The sequence below is a fragment of the Amblyomma maculatum genome, chromosome 3 (genome assembly GCF_055883805.1).
Source record: "Amblyomma maculatum isolate TAMU_Amacu chromosome 3, ASM5588380v1, whole genome shotgun sequence".
NCBI classification, from domain to species: domain Eukaryota; kingdom Metazoa; phylum Arthropoda; class Arachnida; order Ixodida; family Ixodidae; genus Amblyomma; species Amblyomma maculatum.
In genome coordinates this window covers 128,737,907-128,756,992 of record NC_139346.1, presented here as the reverse complement: position 1 = coordinate 128,756,992, position 19,086 = coordinate 128,737,907, and the positions used below count along the sequence as shown (strand labels likewise).

Here is a 19,086-nt window from a genome sequence, read left to right as displayed (position 1 = left end):
CAATCATGCAGTAACCATACGGCCACCGAAAGCGTATTTCCAGGTTTACAGTTCATTGTTTTCGTGTCGCGCGTCCCCATGGCTGCCGCATCAGTTCTTTCGCCTTGAGCGTAATCTTGTCACTGTTGCAGCTGTCCTCGCAGACTTCGCATTAAAGTTCCGTGTCGTCTTTCTTCAATGGTACTAATCATTTTGCAAGATAAAAGCTTACAAAGATCCTTGTGTTTCCGATTGGGCATAGGCCCTTCATGGTATAGAGCCGCAGTGGAATGCCAGGATATCGGTAGTAATTGTAGGATAGAGTGGGCACCTTTCTTTATGTGTCAACAGTAAAGTGTATATTTACACGTGGTTGCGCCAATGATGGTGAAACGTGAAGACCAGTTTAGCATAGGGTTTGAATATTTATTGTGCTAAATTGCACCCATAAATGACTAAGAAACTCAGTAGCGCCGAAATGAGCGAATGTACTCAGCCGTTCTCAAAGCACATATTTATAGGCGCTGCCAGATGGACTTTAGAAACCTTCCAATAAAAGAGGAGAAAAAGTAATGTGGATGAAAAAATTCCCTTCTATGCAATTTTTCAAGCTACATTTTGTCGCATCTCATATTACAAACCAGAAACAAGATGCCGTGTTTTGGGACATCATGGAGTTTATATGCTCCACGTGGATTCCACATTATCGACATGAACGCAATCATGAAGTCTGGCATGTAGAATATTCCGCTCAAAGAAAACCCCTAAACTCACTAGTACTGCTTCACGCAAGCAAATGTGTCCCCGCCCCGGTGACTTCTTTACCCAAGGGTGTGGGATTGAATCCGGCCTTGCTGCCCGCTTTTCGATGGAGTGAAAAGCAAGGCGCCTGTGTGTTGTGCGATGTTAGAACACCTTAAAGAGCCCAGTTGGTCGAAATTTCCGGAGCTGACCACTACGACATCTTTCATAGCCTGAGTCACTTCGAAAAGTTGAACCGCACAAATCAGAGCAAACCAAACCAAGCAAGCCTTTTAAGACGTTGACTGGTCCTTGGTCGCAATGTGTCGACAGACAAGATGTTTGGACGGCGATATTAAAGGATGTAGTGTAGGCGTAGTGTAAAAACATAGAACAGTTCTGACTTTTTTTATAAGGCTTGTTGCAGCTCCTCAGAAAGACTACTATTAACTTAGAGCAGTGCTCCTGTTGAGAATCGTCTACATTCTTCTCGCACAGTGCGGATGGGTAGCGGAAGATGGGACATCGTCGTCGACGTCGACGTCCGCGTTAACATGTATTGAATGTCCTATCAGTAGCGTACTGTATTCTTTCTGATTTTCGGTATGCTGCGTTGCTAATAAGAAAGAGTCATGCAGTAGAAGATTTTGTTGGCAGTTCGCTCTCCTGCTTTCATTTGCATACCTGCTGAATTAAGTGACTGCTTTTTATGCAGTGTTTACGCGATGTTTAGAGATTTTGACAAATTTAGTGGTAGAAAATGCTTACGGAAACTGGACGTCCACACGCAGCGTTCATAGACTTGAGAGTATCTTCAACGCGTATAAACTTCTTAATTGATGCTGCTGGTTCGATTACAACCGCTCGCTCCGGCAGGTCTGCTCACCTTCACCTGCGATTAATAGATTCCATTCCATTACCAGCAGCTGACCCTAGAGAGAGTCGCATGGTTCGTTTTCTCCTCGGAGCCCTTCTGCTCTTCTTTTATAGGGGCAGCTGTGGTCCACCTCCTCTTCTCTTATTTGGGTATTTATCTCCTGATGGAAATTACAGACCACCGTTCCGTAATCCTGGTTCTACCGGACCGTTTATAGCGCGAAAAATTGACTTCATTTTTGTGGCGCTTGCATGTCTATGGAATAATAAGTGATTTTGTTTTATATTCCGTTCGTGAAGGTGTACTGAATGTAGGGTATGAATGAATGCCGTAGTTGGACTGTAAAGAAAAACTGAAGAAAAGACGAATACTGGATAGCTTCATGGGCTGTTATAACCCCTGGCCTCTCTGTGTCGACTTCACCATTCACGGAAAATGTAGACCCGATGACGCCTGGGCGCATCAAGCTTGACTACTATGCGCTCTTGAACAAATGTAACACACTGGGAACGCAACCCTTGTTTGAATATTAACTCACGGGAGCAGCTGATATCCTAGAAGGAGCCTTGTTTCAATAATTGATTTTAGACGTGGGCTTCCAATGCTGACTGCAGCGCGAAGCTGATGCTTAGGATGCATACGGTTGAAATATTTTGTTGTGATTTCGAAGTAAGAGGCCTTCAGTGCCGTCGTTTTGAGACTGGCGAGCAGGTTCGGACGGCGCGCACCACCTAAATACTTTATGGATAGGTAGTGCTACTGCCAAATGGCTAATAAATCATTTAGGTTGAACAGAGACGCTTAAAAAAACGGGCTTTGATTTGCTCCTATACTTAGTTCAAAGAAAAATCGCGTCTGAACAACAATCTACTTTCTTCTCTTGGACAGCTAATATATGGGAGTGGGCAGCTATGCACTTTCTTGCAGTATCATTGCCAAGCTAATATTACCTCTTCTACATCTCAGGCAGCAAACATCACCAGCGTTTTGGTGCGTAGTCTAGAGCAGTGCTGCCTCATAAAATTTCTTATTGGTCGCATTGCCAAGAATAGCAGCCGGAGCAGTTTGGGCGAATTGAAACACCTTGTAAATTGTATACATCATGAAAATTGTCCTGTTACAGGCATAAGTCATGCGAATAGACTTTTGGCGCTGTTTCCATTGTTTATTAGTGGAGGGTGAGTTGTGTTTAATTTTTGCGGCCATGCGCGCTTAAACAGGGCCCACATGGATACGCCTTGCTAAGCCATGCGTTGGAAAAGCATATTAGGTTTTACATGGGCCTGCAAAGTCATTGGGATCACACTTCAACCTTTCATTGAATGAGTATTCCGTAACTGTGTCCTGAGCGCGCTTTTTCCGGTGTTATCTCTTCGTTCTGTTCAGGATGGATATTTTGCTACAGTAAGGAGGGGATATTCTCCGATTTTCTCGGGCGTCCCTGTCTATTTGTACATTTTGCGTGGGACCCCTATCCTCATTTATTCTAACTTGGGATAGAATAGACCTTCCTTTCTGTTGTATTGAGTCTTTCAACTTAAGCCACCCTGCGCGAACGGGGCATAGAAGCTACCGAAGTTGGAATAGCTTTGGATGGCGTAAGAACGGGAGCAAAACTACTGATAAGCGACAGCAAAACTGCCTTCCTAATTTTTACCACGGGGAGAATCTTTGCCGCTGTGGCTAAAATGCTAGGCCAGAGAAAAAGTAACAGAAAAATTTCGATATTTTGGGTGCCGGTGCAGGCAGCCGTCACCGGGAACGAAGTGGCCCATGGGTTGGTTCGAGGTCTCGATCACAGAGCAATAAGGGGTACTTCTACCACCGAGACAGCTGTGAATGCAAGCTAATATATTGGGACGTTACACAAAAATATATATTGGAAGGTAGACTGTCCTCTAACAGATGCAAAACTAGATAACATACAGGCTGATTGCTTAGAGATGATTGCGGAGCTACACGTACCCGCACCCGGTTATGGCAAACACTTGATTCCCGAAGCCAGCAATGATAAATGCAGGCACTGTGTTGAGAGTGGGGCTCTCACTCTCAATCATAATAATTTGAGGTTTTCCGCCCTGTCCCTGGGGAGCGCACAAAGTAGATAATAGAGAATCCTGGGAGACCTTGCTGCGTCGCTCGGACCCAAAGCTCCAGCTTCTAATCACCCGACTGGCGGAAGAGGCTGCCAGGATGCAAGACCTCCCAGCAAGCATATGAATTGACACCAACCTCGCTTCCCCTTAGGCCTGCGAGCCACAAGGTGCCAGGAGGTACCTAACATCGTCTGTCGGGAATAAATGTTTTTGTATTCTATTCTTGCTTTACCTCACGTTTTGGTGATGAAGCAGAACATGCAACAGTCGTGTTCAGAGCTAAACAAAAGGGAGCAGCAATATATTGTGAACTCACACAATGAACATGTACACTCTATCAGCGCGTGGAACGCAAGACTTACTCTTGTGCTTTGCGATGATAATATACATATACCTTGTGCGTACCGTCCTTTTCTTTACGTTTACTGCCGAGCTCTGATAGGTATCGCGCTAGATGATATTCTCCCCAGAATCGAGCGAACGCGCATTTGTATTCGTTGTGGGCGACATTTTGTTGGGACAGTATTCAATATTGTGATAATGTGGGTCCTTGTGTTTTTTAGCGCTGAGGATGCTTGGATGGATTAACTGGAGTGAGACCCGTTGCGTTGACTTCTCCAATTGGGCGTGCGGAGGGCGTGCTATAGAGGCATCCAGCCTCTACATCTACGAGACCGCTGAAACGGCTGCCGAAGACTATGCTGCCGAGTACGCACTGGAGCTCATAGAGAGTACGTACTGGTTCGCCTCAAGTGCCCGCAGTAACGAAGGGCGCCCAGAAAACAAGGTTTTACCTGTTCCGTCTTTGTGCGCGGTGTACACTTATGCTGTTACCTCTGGCACATCATGAATGTATTATCAGAGAGAGATTCAAGTTTCTCTACCCCTAAGTCTCATGAAGTCTGCTGTGTTAATTGGGAGGCTGTGACGTACAAGTAAATGACTTGCATGCCGGTATTCTCAAGCAATGCAGTTTCTCTAGGTTGCAAGCATTTATCAATATATGCCATTTCGCATCCATAATCCAGCTTCAACTAGTCAATCGGCACAACGTTTGGGTAAGCTTTTTCGCAGAAGAAACTAAATATTGTATTTCGTATAAGGAGGTTTCCTGAGGCTTACTAGGCGAAATATTGGACGGCCACGTGAAGTGCCGTCCAATATGATAAGCAGATGTCTGCAAGCTTGGCACATGAACACCGTGAATCCGCTGGGCAGTTCGCAATCAAATACGGCCATTTAATATTGTTCTTTTAGTACCGCGGTACTTCTACATAACTTGGCAATCAGCGCACCTGAAGATGGTCTGAATTAAACCGAATCTAACGCCTAAGGTACAGCTGTTGGAGAAATGCAGAAGGCTGTTTCGATTACCCTGAAGTGCCTCATAACCTAGCACATAAAATACCATACATAGGTCTGCAGGGCTCCTTGATATTCAGAAAGAGGGGGGGGGGGGTGCAGAGCCACCGCCACCAGAAAAAGAACTGAAAAGAACTGAACACCCTGATTTGGCACCTTATTACAAACAAAAAGTTGTACCAACCTTGATATTAAGTGGCCCTGCTGGATAAATCTGGCCACGGAATAGCATATATTCATTTGGATGTCGTCGAGTTTTTGCAAATTACAGGTACGGCCGCCAGCGAGAAAGCGTTGGCAGGTGTAATGCAATAGTCGTGTAATGGCCAGGTGAGAACTGGGCGTGGCATTGCTAGTAAAGGACCATATCGCTGCCAGCGTGGGCAAATTTTGTATTAACGTCATGATGGCGGGTATCGTAAGCACGCCAATAGGGAGGTTATTTTTAAGAGCATGAAAATCGTTCTGCACGAATAACCCGTGTGCTTCGTCCGTACTGGACAAAAGGGGATATACTTATAGTGGGTAAAATAGAAGTAACCCGTGTCGGACTATTTGTATTGCTCCAATAATGGTCTGATATCAGCTCGACCGTGCCAATCTCGGCGGGTCTGCAAAGTGGCCGTATGGCCGAGCTATGCAGGAAGCATATTGAGGTGAAAGCCTGTCTTCAAAATCGGCTATCTTAACACAATGCCGGCAGCCGAAACAGATTCTTCTAAATTGATCCTGTTGTGGTGGAGTAGGCTAAATCAAAGTGTGTGGATTTGTTTGGCCTTTCCAACGACGGTATTAAATCTATTCGGAACGAACAAGGGCCAGTCTCATTTTGCTCGCCCCCCTATACTGAAAAGAAACAGATCTAGATGTTAAACAAAAAGCGTCGAATAAGAATAAAAGGTTGCCGGAATTCTTACCGGAGTTACATTCTGTTATTTAGGGTTCACTTCTGTGAATCCGTAATTAAAAAAAGACCTTATTACGATGTATACAAAGTAAAACGCTGGTGTATCGAATAATTTGCATAATTATGTTCGTAGCAGGAGTATCCGAGACTAAGGTTTTATGAAGCGGCAAAAAAGATCAGTAGTAAATCGAAGATAAGACATCAAAGGTGGAACGATGGCTCCAGACTCACGATGCAGAACACGTGAATGTGTGGAACAGAATCCGGTATCTTGCAAGAAGCGTCATCTAAACTAAGCTTAAAAGCTTTTACATGTTTTGCTTTGGCTTTCAGCTTGAAATCTTGCCACAAGGCTTGCCTGCCCAGGGCACCCGCCATTATGCGCAGCCAGGCTAGCTTTGGCATTTTTTTGCCAAAACTACAGATGTCACTGAGAGAATTGCGTGCCATAGTTGAAAATTCATAGTGAGCGAAAAGTGCGAAGTAAACGCCGACAATAGAGGACGCAGTCAAGCGATTCTCTGCACTTTTCTGTAATCTCATCTGTCCGTAATTGTTGAGATCTTTGCGTGCACTGTGGACTGCGTTTGACGAATGAGTTAACGAAGAGAGTTGGGCTAGCCGGTTGCTCGCAATAGTGTAGTCCATGCTTGTAATGTAGCGCATTGTGCTACAGCACCAACAGGCATGGTGTAAAGAATACACAAGCCGAGCTCACTCCATCAATATGTCCTTGTTGCCTGTTTGTATTATGCATTCTAGTGCATATTAGTTTCAAATACCTTCTTCAGCAAAAGAGTTGTGTATCCATCTGGCCAGTTCTGTAGCATTGCAAATTGCATGCATGCCACTAGCAGATGACAACCGCAGCCGAGAAGTGATTTTGATTTACATTGTGGTATGCTACTCAGGAAATTCTTAGGAGATTGCTGCACTTGTAACATTGTCTCGCCCTTATTATTTAGTGGATTCTTGGGATAAGAATAGAGAGTAAAAATGAAATGAGCAAGATATAAATGTACAAATCGAACACCTTACTACCACCCGATTTAGGAACTAAATAATTACAGGCCATGACACGTAGCCAGACAATGTGCGCAGTTTGCGAACAAATGTACTCTAACTCATCTTAGTGGTAAAATATGTGTAAATAAAAAGGACCACGGGATACAATAAGGCTCGCGCTAATTTCCAAGCGAGCCTAAATATCAAAATAGAAAACTATAGCAATTATTCTTGAAACGTATGCACGAGAAGCATAAGACGGTCGAGGCTCATATGCGGTGTAGTTGAAATCATAGGCGTAGCTGCTATAAAGTCTAACACAAAGGTGAAGTGAGCTACCAGAAGCCAGATGTGAACGTAAAAAAAGTGCTTATGCTGCACAGAATGAATCAAGCATGGATTGAAGATGTATAAAACGTTAGACACGGAATAAAACTATTTTTGGAGTGGGCTAGCCATTGTTGGCACAATATCTATCTCACTAACTGGTGAATGTGCTTCGCCTTCCAAAGGGATGGCACTGCGAGTTATGACACGGGATATCTATGGTGACTAACTTGTTTTCCTCATTTCTTCGCTGTGCACAGGAAATGTAGCCAAACATATTGGTTCCCCTAAAGATACCATAGGTAATCATGGAATTCCAGAGGCATCGTTCGGCAATATGGTCAAATTTCTTGATAAATGCCGGTATGGTGAGTCGCCCTTTTCGTTTCCTTTTTTGCAAACGAACGATTCGGAGAATAGGGATACCTTTCGTCCCATATACCGACAAGCACGGAATAAAAGATGACGGCTGAAATAATAATATTAATAAGAATTGGTTCACCGGAAGGGAAAGACGCAGTATCTGTCACACTTACTCTGTGGACACCTGAACCGCGCTGTAAGGGAAGGGAGGAAGGTGGGAGTGAAAGTGGAAAGAAAGAAAGGGAAGCCGTAGTGTAGGGCTACGGAGTAATTTGCCGCCTGGGGATCTTTAACGTGCGCTGACATCGCACAGCACTCGGACGCCTCATCGTTTCGCCTCCATCAAGACGCAGCCGCCGTGGTCGGGTTCGAACCCGGAAACTCCGGCACAGTGGTCGGGCGTCTTACCACTGCACCACCCCGGCGGGGCGGCTGAAATGTTAGAAGAGTCGGGCGTGTCCTTACAAAAGAAGAGATCTAAATATTGGTGCCGCTTTGCTGAGCATAGGCTACATTTATCCTCTTTTATGCTGTCTTGAAGCAGAAATTTCAGCTGTGACGCCTATACAGATGGTAAGGAAACAACACGCCCTAAATTTGAAATATTTGTTGTGTACTTATATAGGATGCGTTCGCTGTAAAATAAAGTGCTTTAACTGCACCAACACCTGGAAGCGTTCTAAGTCAACATATCTCCTGAAGGAAGTAGTAGGTCACCACTTTATCCTTAGTTGGAGGTCCAGATCAAAGCTCGCCATTACGAGAAACATTCGAAATAGCGTTGGCGCAGGAATGCGCCATAGGTATCTGTTACTCGTGCTTATTGAAACGGTGTCGGCCGGGTGAACGTGCAACGATGAAAAATTGGTACCTGCTGCATTTCATTTGGGGTACATTCTCGCTGGAGTTTTGCCACGGGATATTTTGTCCTTTCTCAAGTAACAGATGACGCGCCCCAAAGGGCGTTATGCATAAAAAGAAACAAGCCGACACCCCATCCGCCCCCTATCCCAAATTAGTGTGACTACGGTCATTATTTCGAATAATTTCACTCAGGATGACTTCTTTCTGGACAATCGTCCAGTTATCTAATCTATTTTTAAATTCTAGTCGCTATGCATTCGAATCCGCATGGGCGTGTTGTGGTCACGCGTAGTCTTTGTTTTTTTTTTTTGCAGGCGCGCTCTCACTGGCGACGTAATTGATCGCAGAACTTAACAGTAGCATCGTCAGTTGCTTTACATCGTTATTTTTGACAGTTGCTATCGATTACTAATATATATGCGGCAAATGCAAGTATGTTAGTGCGCTCCAGCGGCTGGAAGTCTCTCGCTCAGCTTTGCACTGGACCGTATGAGCTATAAAGTTTCTTACTATTACATAGTGGGGAAGCTGTGCTACCATTTATGGGAGCTTACATGGAGTTTCTTGACGACCGGTTTAGCCACCATGGGCGCTCAAACCATCGTGGACCGGAAAGTTACCTAGTGCAGAACTACGACTTTCGGCGAAAACTAGTGCAAGGATAAACATTGTTCTATCGCAAACAATGTTCTAACATTCAATTTAGTAACTATAAACTGCAAAGAGAGAACAGCATGTCAGTGTGAAATTTAACTATTATAAGCGATGACTCTTTCTCCTATTGGCTTAGTTTTTAGCAGCACAAGTACGTATATTTTGCACTTAATAGGCACACTTTGAAAGAAAAAAACAAAAAAAAACGTTAAACCTTCTATTGGCAACGTCTGCTTTTGCGTCTTCGCTACTATGGCTTTTGCGGTCTATGTACGCACCTCGAGATGATGATGATGATGATGATGATGATGATGATGATGAAAAAGAAACATCATAGTAACGCCACTCCATGCACCCGAGAAAAACCGACTGTCTTGCATCAAGTAGGGCACCGGCACAGGATTCTTAGCGCACCCATCATGGCAAGAGTGCAGCGCCCTCAGCTCTCTCTCTGGTTAGTGCAAGGAACTCTATGGCATGAGCGGGAAATGAGCGGCTTTTATTCATGTACCTGCATTACGGCCAGAGAGCATTAGAGTAGGGGGTCTGCTGCAAAAGCTACATGTAAACAAAAACACGTTGATCCAAACTATCAACAATGGAGACTCGCCAAAATAAATGTGCAACAGTAAACAGAGAAGATTACCTATCATTTGGTCATATTTCCAGCTTTATATTTGCCTTAGTTTCTTGACTTTCAGTTCTTCGCCATTATCCCATCTCAGGCACTTTGTTTTAAATCGTCCTATGTATGGGACCTTCAAATGAAAGTTCTGAAACTATCCACTCCATGCTGCTCGGTTGTCAACTCTATTCAAGCTCATCATGATCAAAAAATGCAAATAATGTTGGTCAAACACAGACTGCGAATCTATCCGCTATTGCAGATTAGTCGGCGTAGTTCAGTACGAGCGCAAAACCTCTTTAGCGCATGTTCTCCTCGTTAGAGAGTAGATTACTTCAGTTGCATGTATCACGCATTAGTCTGGATTTGATAAAAAGAAACCTTATAAAGGCTGCTTCCTGCTGAGGATGTCGTGGGTTAAAGTAATCGACGCGGCTTGAACCCTACAGCAGGTGTACAAACGTGGTTACGGAAATATCGGCGTTAATGCATGCTTGCGTAAATCCTAGTTCGATTTTCCTCATGTCATCACTTCATTCATCTCAGATAAGGCAACTAAACCCAATCGCAGAGAAATCTAGCCTTCCACCGCTGAAACCGTCAGGAAACAACGAAAATGAAGCGCATTGTCAGTTTGGCCAGAACATCGAAGCGGCTTGCTTGTGGCACTCAATACATGCTGCACGCGCGTTTTCACCCACTTTCAGAAAATCAATAAATGTATATGCACTGACCTCTCAACGCGCTGGCTGACCCGAAGAGTAATTTAATATTAAGAGCGATCTAGTGCGACTCATGCTACGGCTGGAGGTCTCTACGCGCATGTGTGCACACTGTGGATATATCGGACTTGTGGTTATCCAGTTCTGATTAGTCGAAGGTAGCTGGATGCCATAATCATCTCGCTTTCGACAAAGCACCGAGAATTCAACACCACAACCTCGAGACATTGCACCACAAGAAAAAATGCCGCAGCGAACCTGTATAGAAGGGCCATCTTTGTTTATGTTGTGAAGTGTTGCCAGACACGAAAAGCTTTCTGGAGTTTCGAATAATATCCAGGCAGTTCTTCAGGGGCTCTGCAACAGTGCAAATGTCTTCGCGAACAGCCTGCGGCACACGCAAATCTGCCGAAAACTACCAAATGAATTCGCAGGGGCAGGCTGAAGGATGTGCGTAATTGCTCGTTTTGTGCTTTCCGGGGCGAACTTTATATTCCCCGTTACAGTGAGTGAGTGAGTATACCGAGGCTTAGAACAAGAAAAAAGCCTCTGCGTACGCCATTTGCGTATAGCAGGCCAGACTAATTATTAGTTAGACTTCAGAGGTACACCGCGGCGAAGACGATGACATCAATTAGGTAAAACTACTAGCCGATAATGACATTGTACGTGAATCAATGGAGCGTTGTATAAATGGTGTCATGCACATGTCAAAACGGCACGCAACGTAACGAAGGTAGCCTGTTTGTGCTCTCTTCTTTCTGCTTTGACCTGCCGTATCTGCCATGGTCTGGATTTTAAATAAAAGCACAAAATTGACCAGGCAAAGGGGTCTGAATGTTTGGCTTGGCGTTGTGGTGGGCAGATGTGGTGTGTTTTGTCGTTAATTCAAAAGCCGAAACCAAGTCGAATGTTTCGGTAATAACAAGCACATCGACATCTTTCCTGTTGGAAAGCTTGATTTGCGAGAGATAGCCCGTGAAGCTTAGATAATCCGCGCAAAATGTTGTGTCAAAAATACTGACCTAAAGCTTGCTACTGTGCTCTCAAAGTAGGTCAAAGCCACTAATTAGAGATAGTTCAGACTAATTTCTTGTGCTATATCTGGCGGGTTTCATTATTCCTTCTCAGCCTGTACTTTCCAGCAGACTGCATAGGATATGAAAAGAATGCTGTAAGATACTCAGCCCAGAAAGACATTAATTAAATTACCGCCGCATTATTGAGGAAGCGAGAATCCTGCTTTCAAGGTTTTCCTTCAAAGTACTTGGTTCGCGTTGTTGGCATCGGCTTATTAAAATATTTGTCGCTAACTAAATAGCAAGCACAAAGCAAACGACATGACGAGCGGCTGCCCGCAATGTGCCGTGCACTGGATATGTATACAATATTTGTTAGGTGGCAGAAATGTTTCGCGTTATACGTACTTCAGCTAGTTTAATTTTTTGCTAAGTAAATGCAGCATAATAGGGTACGCTTGCCTGAGATTGCATCAAATGGGTATAAAACGAGTTAGTGAAGCACTGAAGGGCCCTTAATGAGCACATATAATTTTCTATGTGCTTTAAGGCTTCTTTTAGAATGTTATTTAATGAAATGAAACCTGAAAAAATAGCGTATATAGAAGCTTTCGAATGAAACTGGCCAATACACCGAGCATCGTATCAAAAGCCATATCGAAGACATCACGTAGCGGTACTGAGGTGAACATTGGAGTAATGCTTAGGTATATGGTAAGGTGGAGTGCCCTAACATAATGCAAACGCTGTCACATAATGGATCTGACAACGCTATTGTTTTTGGTGATCATTCGGTTTACCATCTGTTCGTGTTCACGGAGACGTGGTTCAATAAATATATTGCCTAGTTCATTCATCGAATACTTTAGTCATAATGCAGTCTACGCAGTAAGGAGGATGACATCTTTTGCTTGGCTGAGATTACCGGCAGAAAAAGTTTATTGCATGTGACGAACATTAATCCGGATAAGGCTAGATATTATAAGCCCTCCTCAATATGCTTGCAAGTGCACTCATAATGCTGGAGTTAGCCCAATTTAGCTTGGAAAGCGTTGAAACAGGTTAGAGCTAAAGATTGATTCCCACGCGGGTTGTAATACGTGTACCGGATCTCTAAGGTGGAACCGGCGTTTACGAAGTTGAACTTGACGTTCAATACCAGTAAGAGGTGCAGTTGGTGATATAAGAACTCGAGGCGTGTTAATTATATCGATGGGTACTACTAGCTAGGCAAAACGTAGAAACATAGTAGCTAGTTCTGCAGGTTAAGTGTCAGATGGTCTACAATGGATTTCATCAGTCAGAATAGAGTGTGTCATGCCGTTTCGTTCGTTTAGATACCTGCGAATAATATATTCCTTGCTGTTACTTGCAAATGGGATGCACGAGTAGTTTTGTCTTTTAATGCCTGAAGCGTTCCGCCTTAGAGGGTGTGATAACTTGGAGATTCTTGCTCCTAGATCTTGCAATACAATAAAATTTGAAAGAAATGATGATGGTCGCAGAACTCTGAACTCTGTGTACAAACTATTTGCATCATTTGCTGCATATTAAGAACACAGGCAAAAGAAGTTTGATTTGTTTAACAGGGAAATCGTACGCCATCGGCAGAGCCTATGAGGCTATAATACAAAGCGTCTAGACCTAGTCCGGAACGGCAGACTGAATTCCCGACTCAATTTGTAATCATTGAGGCCCACCCCACATTCAGCGGATCTCCAATTTCAGTAACGCACCGAGATAATTGGTTATAAATGCTTTGAAATCCCCTCTAAAGGCAAAATACTAAAAAGTTCCCTGTTCCCGCTAGATGTATAAACACAGTTATGAATTCTTCATGATATCAGTCCAATGTAATTAACCTTTAACTGCCCTTGTTGCTTGAGCTTATAATAAATTAGCTGTACTTTTCAAAGACATCCTTTTCAAAATAGCAAATACGAAGTAGGAGTTGCACTAAAGTAACTCTCTGTTGACTGCCGACGGCAAAAATAAGTAATGTGGCAGAGATAGCAGCAACCTGCTCGGAGATTGTCGAAGATTGGTTGAACCCACCATCTCTTAATTTAAACTCGGCGAAGAATTATCTACATAAAGCCACCAAATATGACTAGAACATCTAGAAAAAGGTCGATACAGAGCCAAGTAGCTGCAGGCATTCAAGATAAGTCCCTGCTCATTTTTCTCTAGAAAGTACTAAGCCGCACCTTGGCCAATCTGAGCGTGAATTAAAAATGCACCTCTAGCACAAGCTCCGCCGACAGCAAGCAATGAGATAAGACCGCATGTCAGCGGCTTTTATCGATGACCAATATAGATTACTTTGGTTAACAGCATTGGTTTGGTGTGGCATAGGGGGTTTAACTTCCCAAAGCGACTCAGGCGACGAGAGACGCCGGAGAGCTCCTAAACGTTTTCCCACCAGATGTTTTTAACATGCACTGACACGTTAGAACAGTGGCACCTGGGTCCTCGCCGTCATCGAAAAGCGGTCAATGAGACCGGGATTCGGTCCCGCCTCCATGGGCTCAGTAGTCAACCGCCCTATCACTGCACCACCCCGGCGGGGTGGTTCGGAGCGTTGAATGAATTGGGAAGTACAGCTATAGAAATAATTTTTGCTGCTGGTCCGAAAGGGTGCACATCCTGACCATAGGCGGACAGCCTCACGAGGTCGACCTAAACCTCACAGAGTGACTGAGGTTGAGGTGAGATCAGCAAGAGAATAAAATATTTTTATAAGGCAAGAAATCGGACCTCACCCTCACGCGTGAATGAGACGGACGAGCGGCCTCACACGGAGGATGGAATTTGTGAAGCCTACGCTTTTTGCAGTTCCCGCGGCTACTCTGAAGAGTACCTCTTCTGACGAGGAGGTCACGTGGACTGCCGCGTTGTGCATGCGGTGACGCTTTGTGTTCGGTTGTGCCGGAGTCTGCCCCAGCCTTCAGCGCAAACAGGCAGACGCCTCCCTCCAGTCATCTTGAAGGAGTATTTATTAACGACACAGGCGCATCTTTTCTCTCTCCCCTTCTTGCTTGCATTATTGGTGCAGATACCTGCCGCGGGCTCAAAAGCCATGGAGTGCGCAAAACATTAAAATCACAGGACCGCATGTCCAGGTAGCTTTATTCGATGGCGCAAGGAAATCTTTTCAGTTAAAAAAGCAGCAAATTTGTCCTTGCGCCTTTTCGCGTAAAGAAATACCTCTTTGTCTTGTTGATGCTCGTTCCAAGAAATGACGTCACGGCTGGTGCCTTACATTCGATTGAGCAAGATTCGGCTTTACGTTGCACAATGGCTTATCAGGAAAGGAGTAATAGAGTTGGAAGAAATTTCATATTGGAAGGTAAAAAATTACGAGAATCGCGGAAGTAGCACACACACACACACGCACACGCACACCCCCCCCACACACACAGACGCACACACACACACGCACGCACGCACACACACACACGGACTCGCACATACATACACACACACGCACGCACCCCCCCACACACACACCCACACGCGTGCGCACGCACCCCCCCCATATATATATATATATATATATATATATATATAATATATCTGTTTGGTCTGCTGTTCCGCTTTCCTTCTTGGATATGCCCAACTGATAGTGAGCAGCTGCAACGCCGTAACACCGCGACATAGAAATAACTTACTGGAATTTTTAGATAGCCAGCATACCAATAACGAAGGCAATAGAATGAGGTGGCATACAGCTTATATTCAGCAGTTTTTACACAGATAGTTTTTCTTGATCGATAGGAATGATAAGATTGATATAATTGTTGAGTGATAGGATGGCCAGAAGTGTTCCTCAAAAGGAGGCAGATCTTTTTTCGAGACTTTTATAAAAGCCCAATAAATGATAGTTCTTGCTTTACTAAGGCCCATAGTTCATCTGCTTAAGTCAAGCAAAACCTAGCAGAGAAAGAGGAAGGAACAGGTTAAAAGATTAATTGCATTCGGGGCTCTGCAACATCAAGAGCATCCTTCAAAATTTTCCTATGATATTCCTGTTTTCCTAAAATGCCTAATATGATGGTTTATGTATAATTATTTTAAGAGAAAGTCGGTTTTCACAAGTTTTCTTTCTATCGGGCCTAGAAATTAGTGCAGTTATCGTCATGATCACCTCGATGGTCAACAGCTAGCATGTGTCGTTGTGGCACATGCGAAAGGAAGTGGCTCGTTTGCCTGCTAGAAAATGCGAATTTTATTAAATGGGCCGTATTGTGCGCCCTCTGTGCATTCCATCCTTGGAACATGTCTAGTAGTGTAGGACTCGTGTCGCTTTGATATCAAGACCAGCCAAAAAAGGGTGGAGGAGATGGAGAATTATTTTTGCCACATTACTTCAGTGTAGGACCTAAAGCCTGAGAGTTATTTTGCTTTTGATAGGGCGGATGTTTCTTGCTGTATACAATTCAGTCAGCTAAATCTCTTACAAAAAAAAAGACATTTCAGCTTGCCTATACCACAAAATTGTCGAAAAATGCTTTGTTACATTTGACTATCTATCGTTCAATATAATGCATCATATTTTAGGTTACCCGTATCCGCTAGAAAAGTGAGCTGAGTCACATGAGCCTACCTAGACCTGAATTGCTGAGGTTGAGGTTGAGTGAGGTCGCCAAATGTTTTCTTTTTTTGATATTATAGTGAGGTCAAGGTTTTGATGGTCAAGTGCTCACCTCTGGTCCTCACTGTGGTGAAACTTCGTGAATCAGGGAACAGAGCAGAGGGGGAAATTGCACTTTGAACACATAGTCCGTGACGTCTTAATGTTCTTTGCAGTCGAACATTATCCCTAATGTTTGTATGAAGTAGCGCCTATGGAGCGACGCGCGGTCTTTCCTCAGATTTTATCCGGCTTCTTCCAGCAATAGTAGTACATTTTACGACTAGTTTAGTCGCTTACGACTTGCCTTGATTGTATCCCTAGAAAATCGAGATAGCCATCCCAGCCAAAGTTTGAAAGTCGGTACTGCACATAGCTAATACCATAGGGCAGTCGCAAATGAATCTGAACAGGCGATCTAACCACTTCTGATACTGTCTGTTTTCACTGCTCAACACTAGTCAAAGTGATGTGCTTCCTTCCTGCACATCACGTAGCTGTTAATATCGAGCTGATACTGGATTTTATTTTAAATAAATGCTTTGTTTTGAGGCCTACATAGTGGTGACCATGAAAGTGGTGACTATGAGGATGAGCAGAATAGTGTGGCCGTAGTTGGACGTTGCCGCTTGAATAAATGCAGAGGATTCTTCCCTTTCGAGCGGGTAACAGCAGCCACTCGCTAACCATTTCTGTCTTCTTCCCTATCTGTCGACTGATATACTTCATGAAGTAAAAAAAAAAAGTTCTAGGCAACGTCTGTCGTCAGGCGCTCGCTCACTTAGAAATAGAAAAAAATTTGCTGACGATTACGTGAATTCATAATACCAAATTTGAGCGCAGCTCATCAGATGTTTCTGCTTTTCGATAGTTTGAGGTAGGTATGCGTATGGGCTTGGGCGATGCACACATTGAGATCCGCCGCCGCCAAACCGGCGCTCTGATTGGCACAGTACAGGGGCGGCGTTGTAGGAGGAGCGAAGAGACCAACGAAGTTATCGGGATGTGGAGGGAGGCAGCGCGTGGGCCCATAGAAAGATGGCGCGGCGAAGAGATAGCAGCTACTGACTGATGGCGCTGATGCCGCTAACGAGTCAAGTCAGCGTGGCTCTGCATTTCGGCTTGGGATGCACGCACCGCGATCCGCTGATGCCGAGCCGGCGCTTCGCCAACCGAAGTACACCGTCTCTATCACGCAGAGAGAGGGAGGGGGTTACACGCAGTGGCAGAACGGTGGCGACTGGAGCGCACGCAGCATACGAACACGCGCGGTGGCCGCCAAGGAAGAGAGAGGGGGGAGAGTACACGCTGGAGTGAACGGTGGTGGCAGGAGCTCGCGCTGCCCCTGCTGCCGGGTTGGTTACGAGGGACAACGCCGACGGCGCCGGCGACGCCGAGGCGAAACGAAGGAACGGGTGCAAGAGCTGCGCTCTAACAGATTGGCAAACGCGCTCGATATGCTATCGAACCCCAAAATGAAAAAAATCTCACGTGATAGATCTCGACCACACTTTTTTATTGACAGGAAATGTCAAGCATGGCATAACATTAAAACAGCGCAGTACTTTGGATGAGTCATCTGACTTTTTTTCTGACAAAAAAGTCTCCCTAATCGTAATTTGTTTTGTAGCGAGATCTACATTAGCCGCATTCTCGCTATTTCGCCGCGCCTGTTCCTGCCTGGCCGGTGGTTGCCAGTTCGTGCCTACCTATCTGAAGAGTGAAGAACAAAGTAGAAGAAGTCGTGGGAAGGGCGGTGGCTGGTAGTTGACATGGCCGAGCATTAACTGGACCTAGGGCTTCCTGATATTACGTTTGACTCGAGCTGTCAACTCGGGCCATCTCCTTTCACATGGGAGGGTGCTATCACAACCAGCATCCCAAAACCCTTGCATTCACTTTATCCCTAGGCCACGCAGGCACGTTCATGCGGCTCGGTTAAAGGGGGGCCCTATATGTTGACTGGTAGCTTACGCTCTCGCGTCATCGTGAAGTTGAGAGTGAAAACAGAGAGAAACTGATGCCATAGTTAAAAGCTTCGAACCACTACTCAATAGAGGTTTTCGGCTCATCGCACTTTAATGGTCAAAAATGCCCCAGTCTCGCCATTTCGTCATGCCTGTTCGAAGAGCACGTGCCTTTCCCAAAAAGAAAAAGAAGAGAAAGATAAAGAAAAGAAAGGAAAGGAAGAGGAAAAGAAGCATCACCTGAAGTAAAAAAGTTGGCATACATAACATTTGTATGTCCTAAATTGGAGTACGCGTCATCTGCCTGGCATCCATCACAATCGTATCTCATCTCAGACCTTGAAGCCATTCAAAATCGCGCCGCCCGTTTTATTACATCGCAGTACTCAAGAAATACCAGCGTATAATTACTAAAACGATCCCTCGGCCTTCAAACACTAGCAACTCGCCGTGTTATTTCCCGGCTATGGCTCTTTCACTCTTTATTTTATCGCTCACCAAGACATATGTTGCTGCAGCCACCCCCACGTACGTCATCCCGCCTAAACCACAGTAGCCCAATCGCACGCATTAAAACCCGCACCTCCTGAGCAGTTCATTTTTCCCGACACCATAGTGCTCTGGAATGGCCTTCCCGACAACGTAATTACATGCTCCGATCGCCGCCTTTTCCGCAAGAAACTGGCTAATCACTTCTCATAAACATATTCATACTGCGACACCGAAGTGCCAACCGTTCCTTGTTTTCTTTTTGTATGTTTATTTCTTGCTTTTAGTTTGTATAATATTTAACACTTTTTGGTACCCCGTGTATTTTTCCCCCTTTCTTTCTTTTGTGTTCTCTGCTACTACCCTCTAACCTGTATGTACGCCCCCCCCTTATGTAATGCCTTCGGGCCTTTAAGGGACAAATAAATGAAATAAATGAAATGAAAAGAAAGAAGA

The 19,086-nt window shown here is 44.6% G+C and overlaps 1 protein-coding gene across 1 annotated transcript in view; it reads left to right on the top strand.

Moving 5' to 3' along the window:
• The window catches only part of LOC146195993 (uncharacterized), a 152,666-nt gene that overhangs the window by 33,899 nt on the left and 99,681 nt on the right, over positions 1 to 19,086 (top strand). Inside the window, exon 6 of the mRNA XM_084596896.1 lies at positions 4,257 to 4,480. Within this exon, the coding sequence (XP_084453022.1) occupies positions 4,257 to 4,480 (224 nt within the window). The remainder of the gene's footprint in view (positions 1 to 4,256; positions 4,481 to 19,086) is intronic.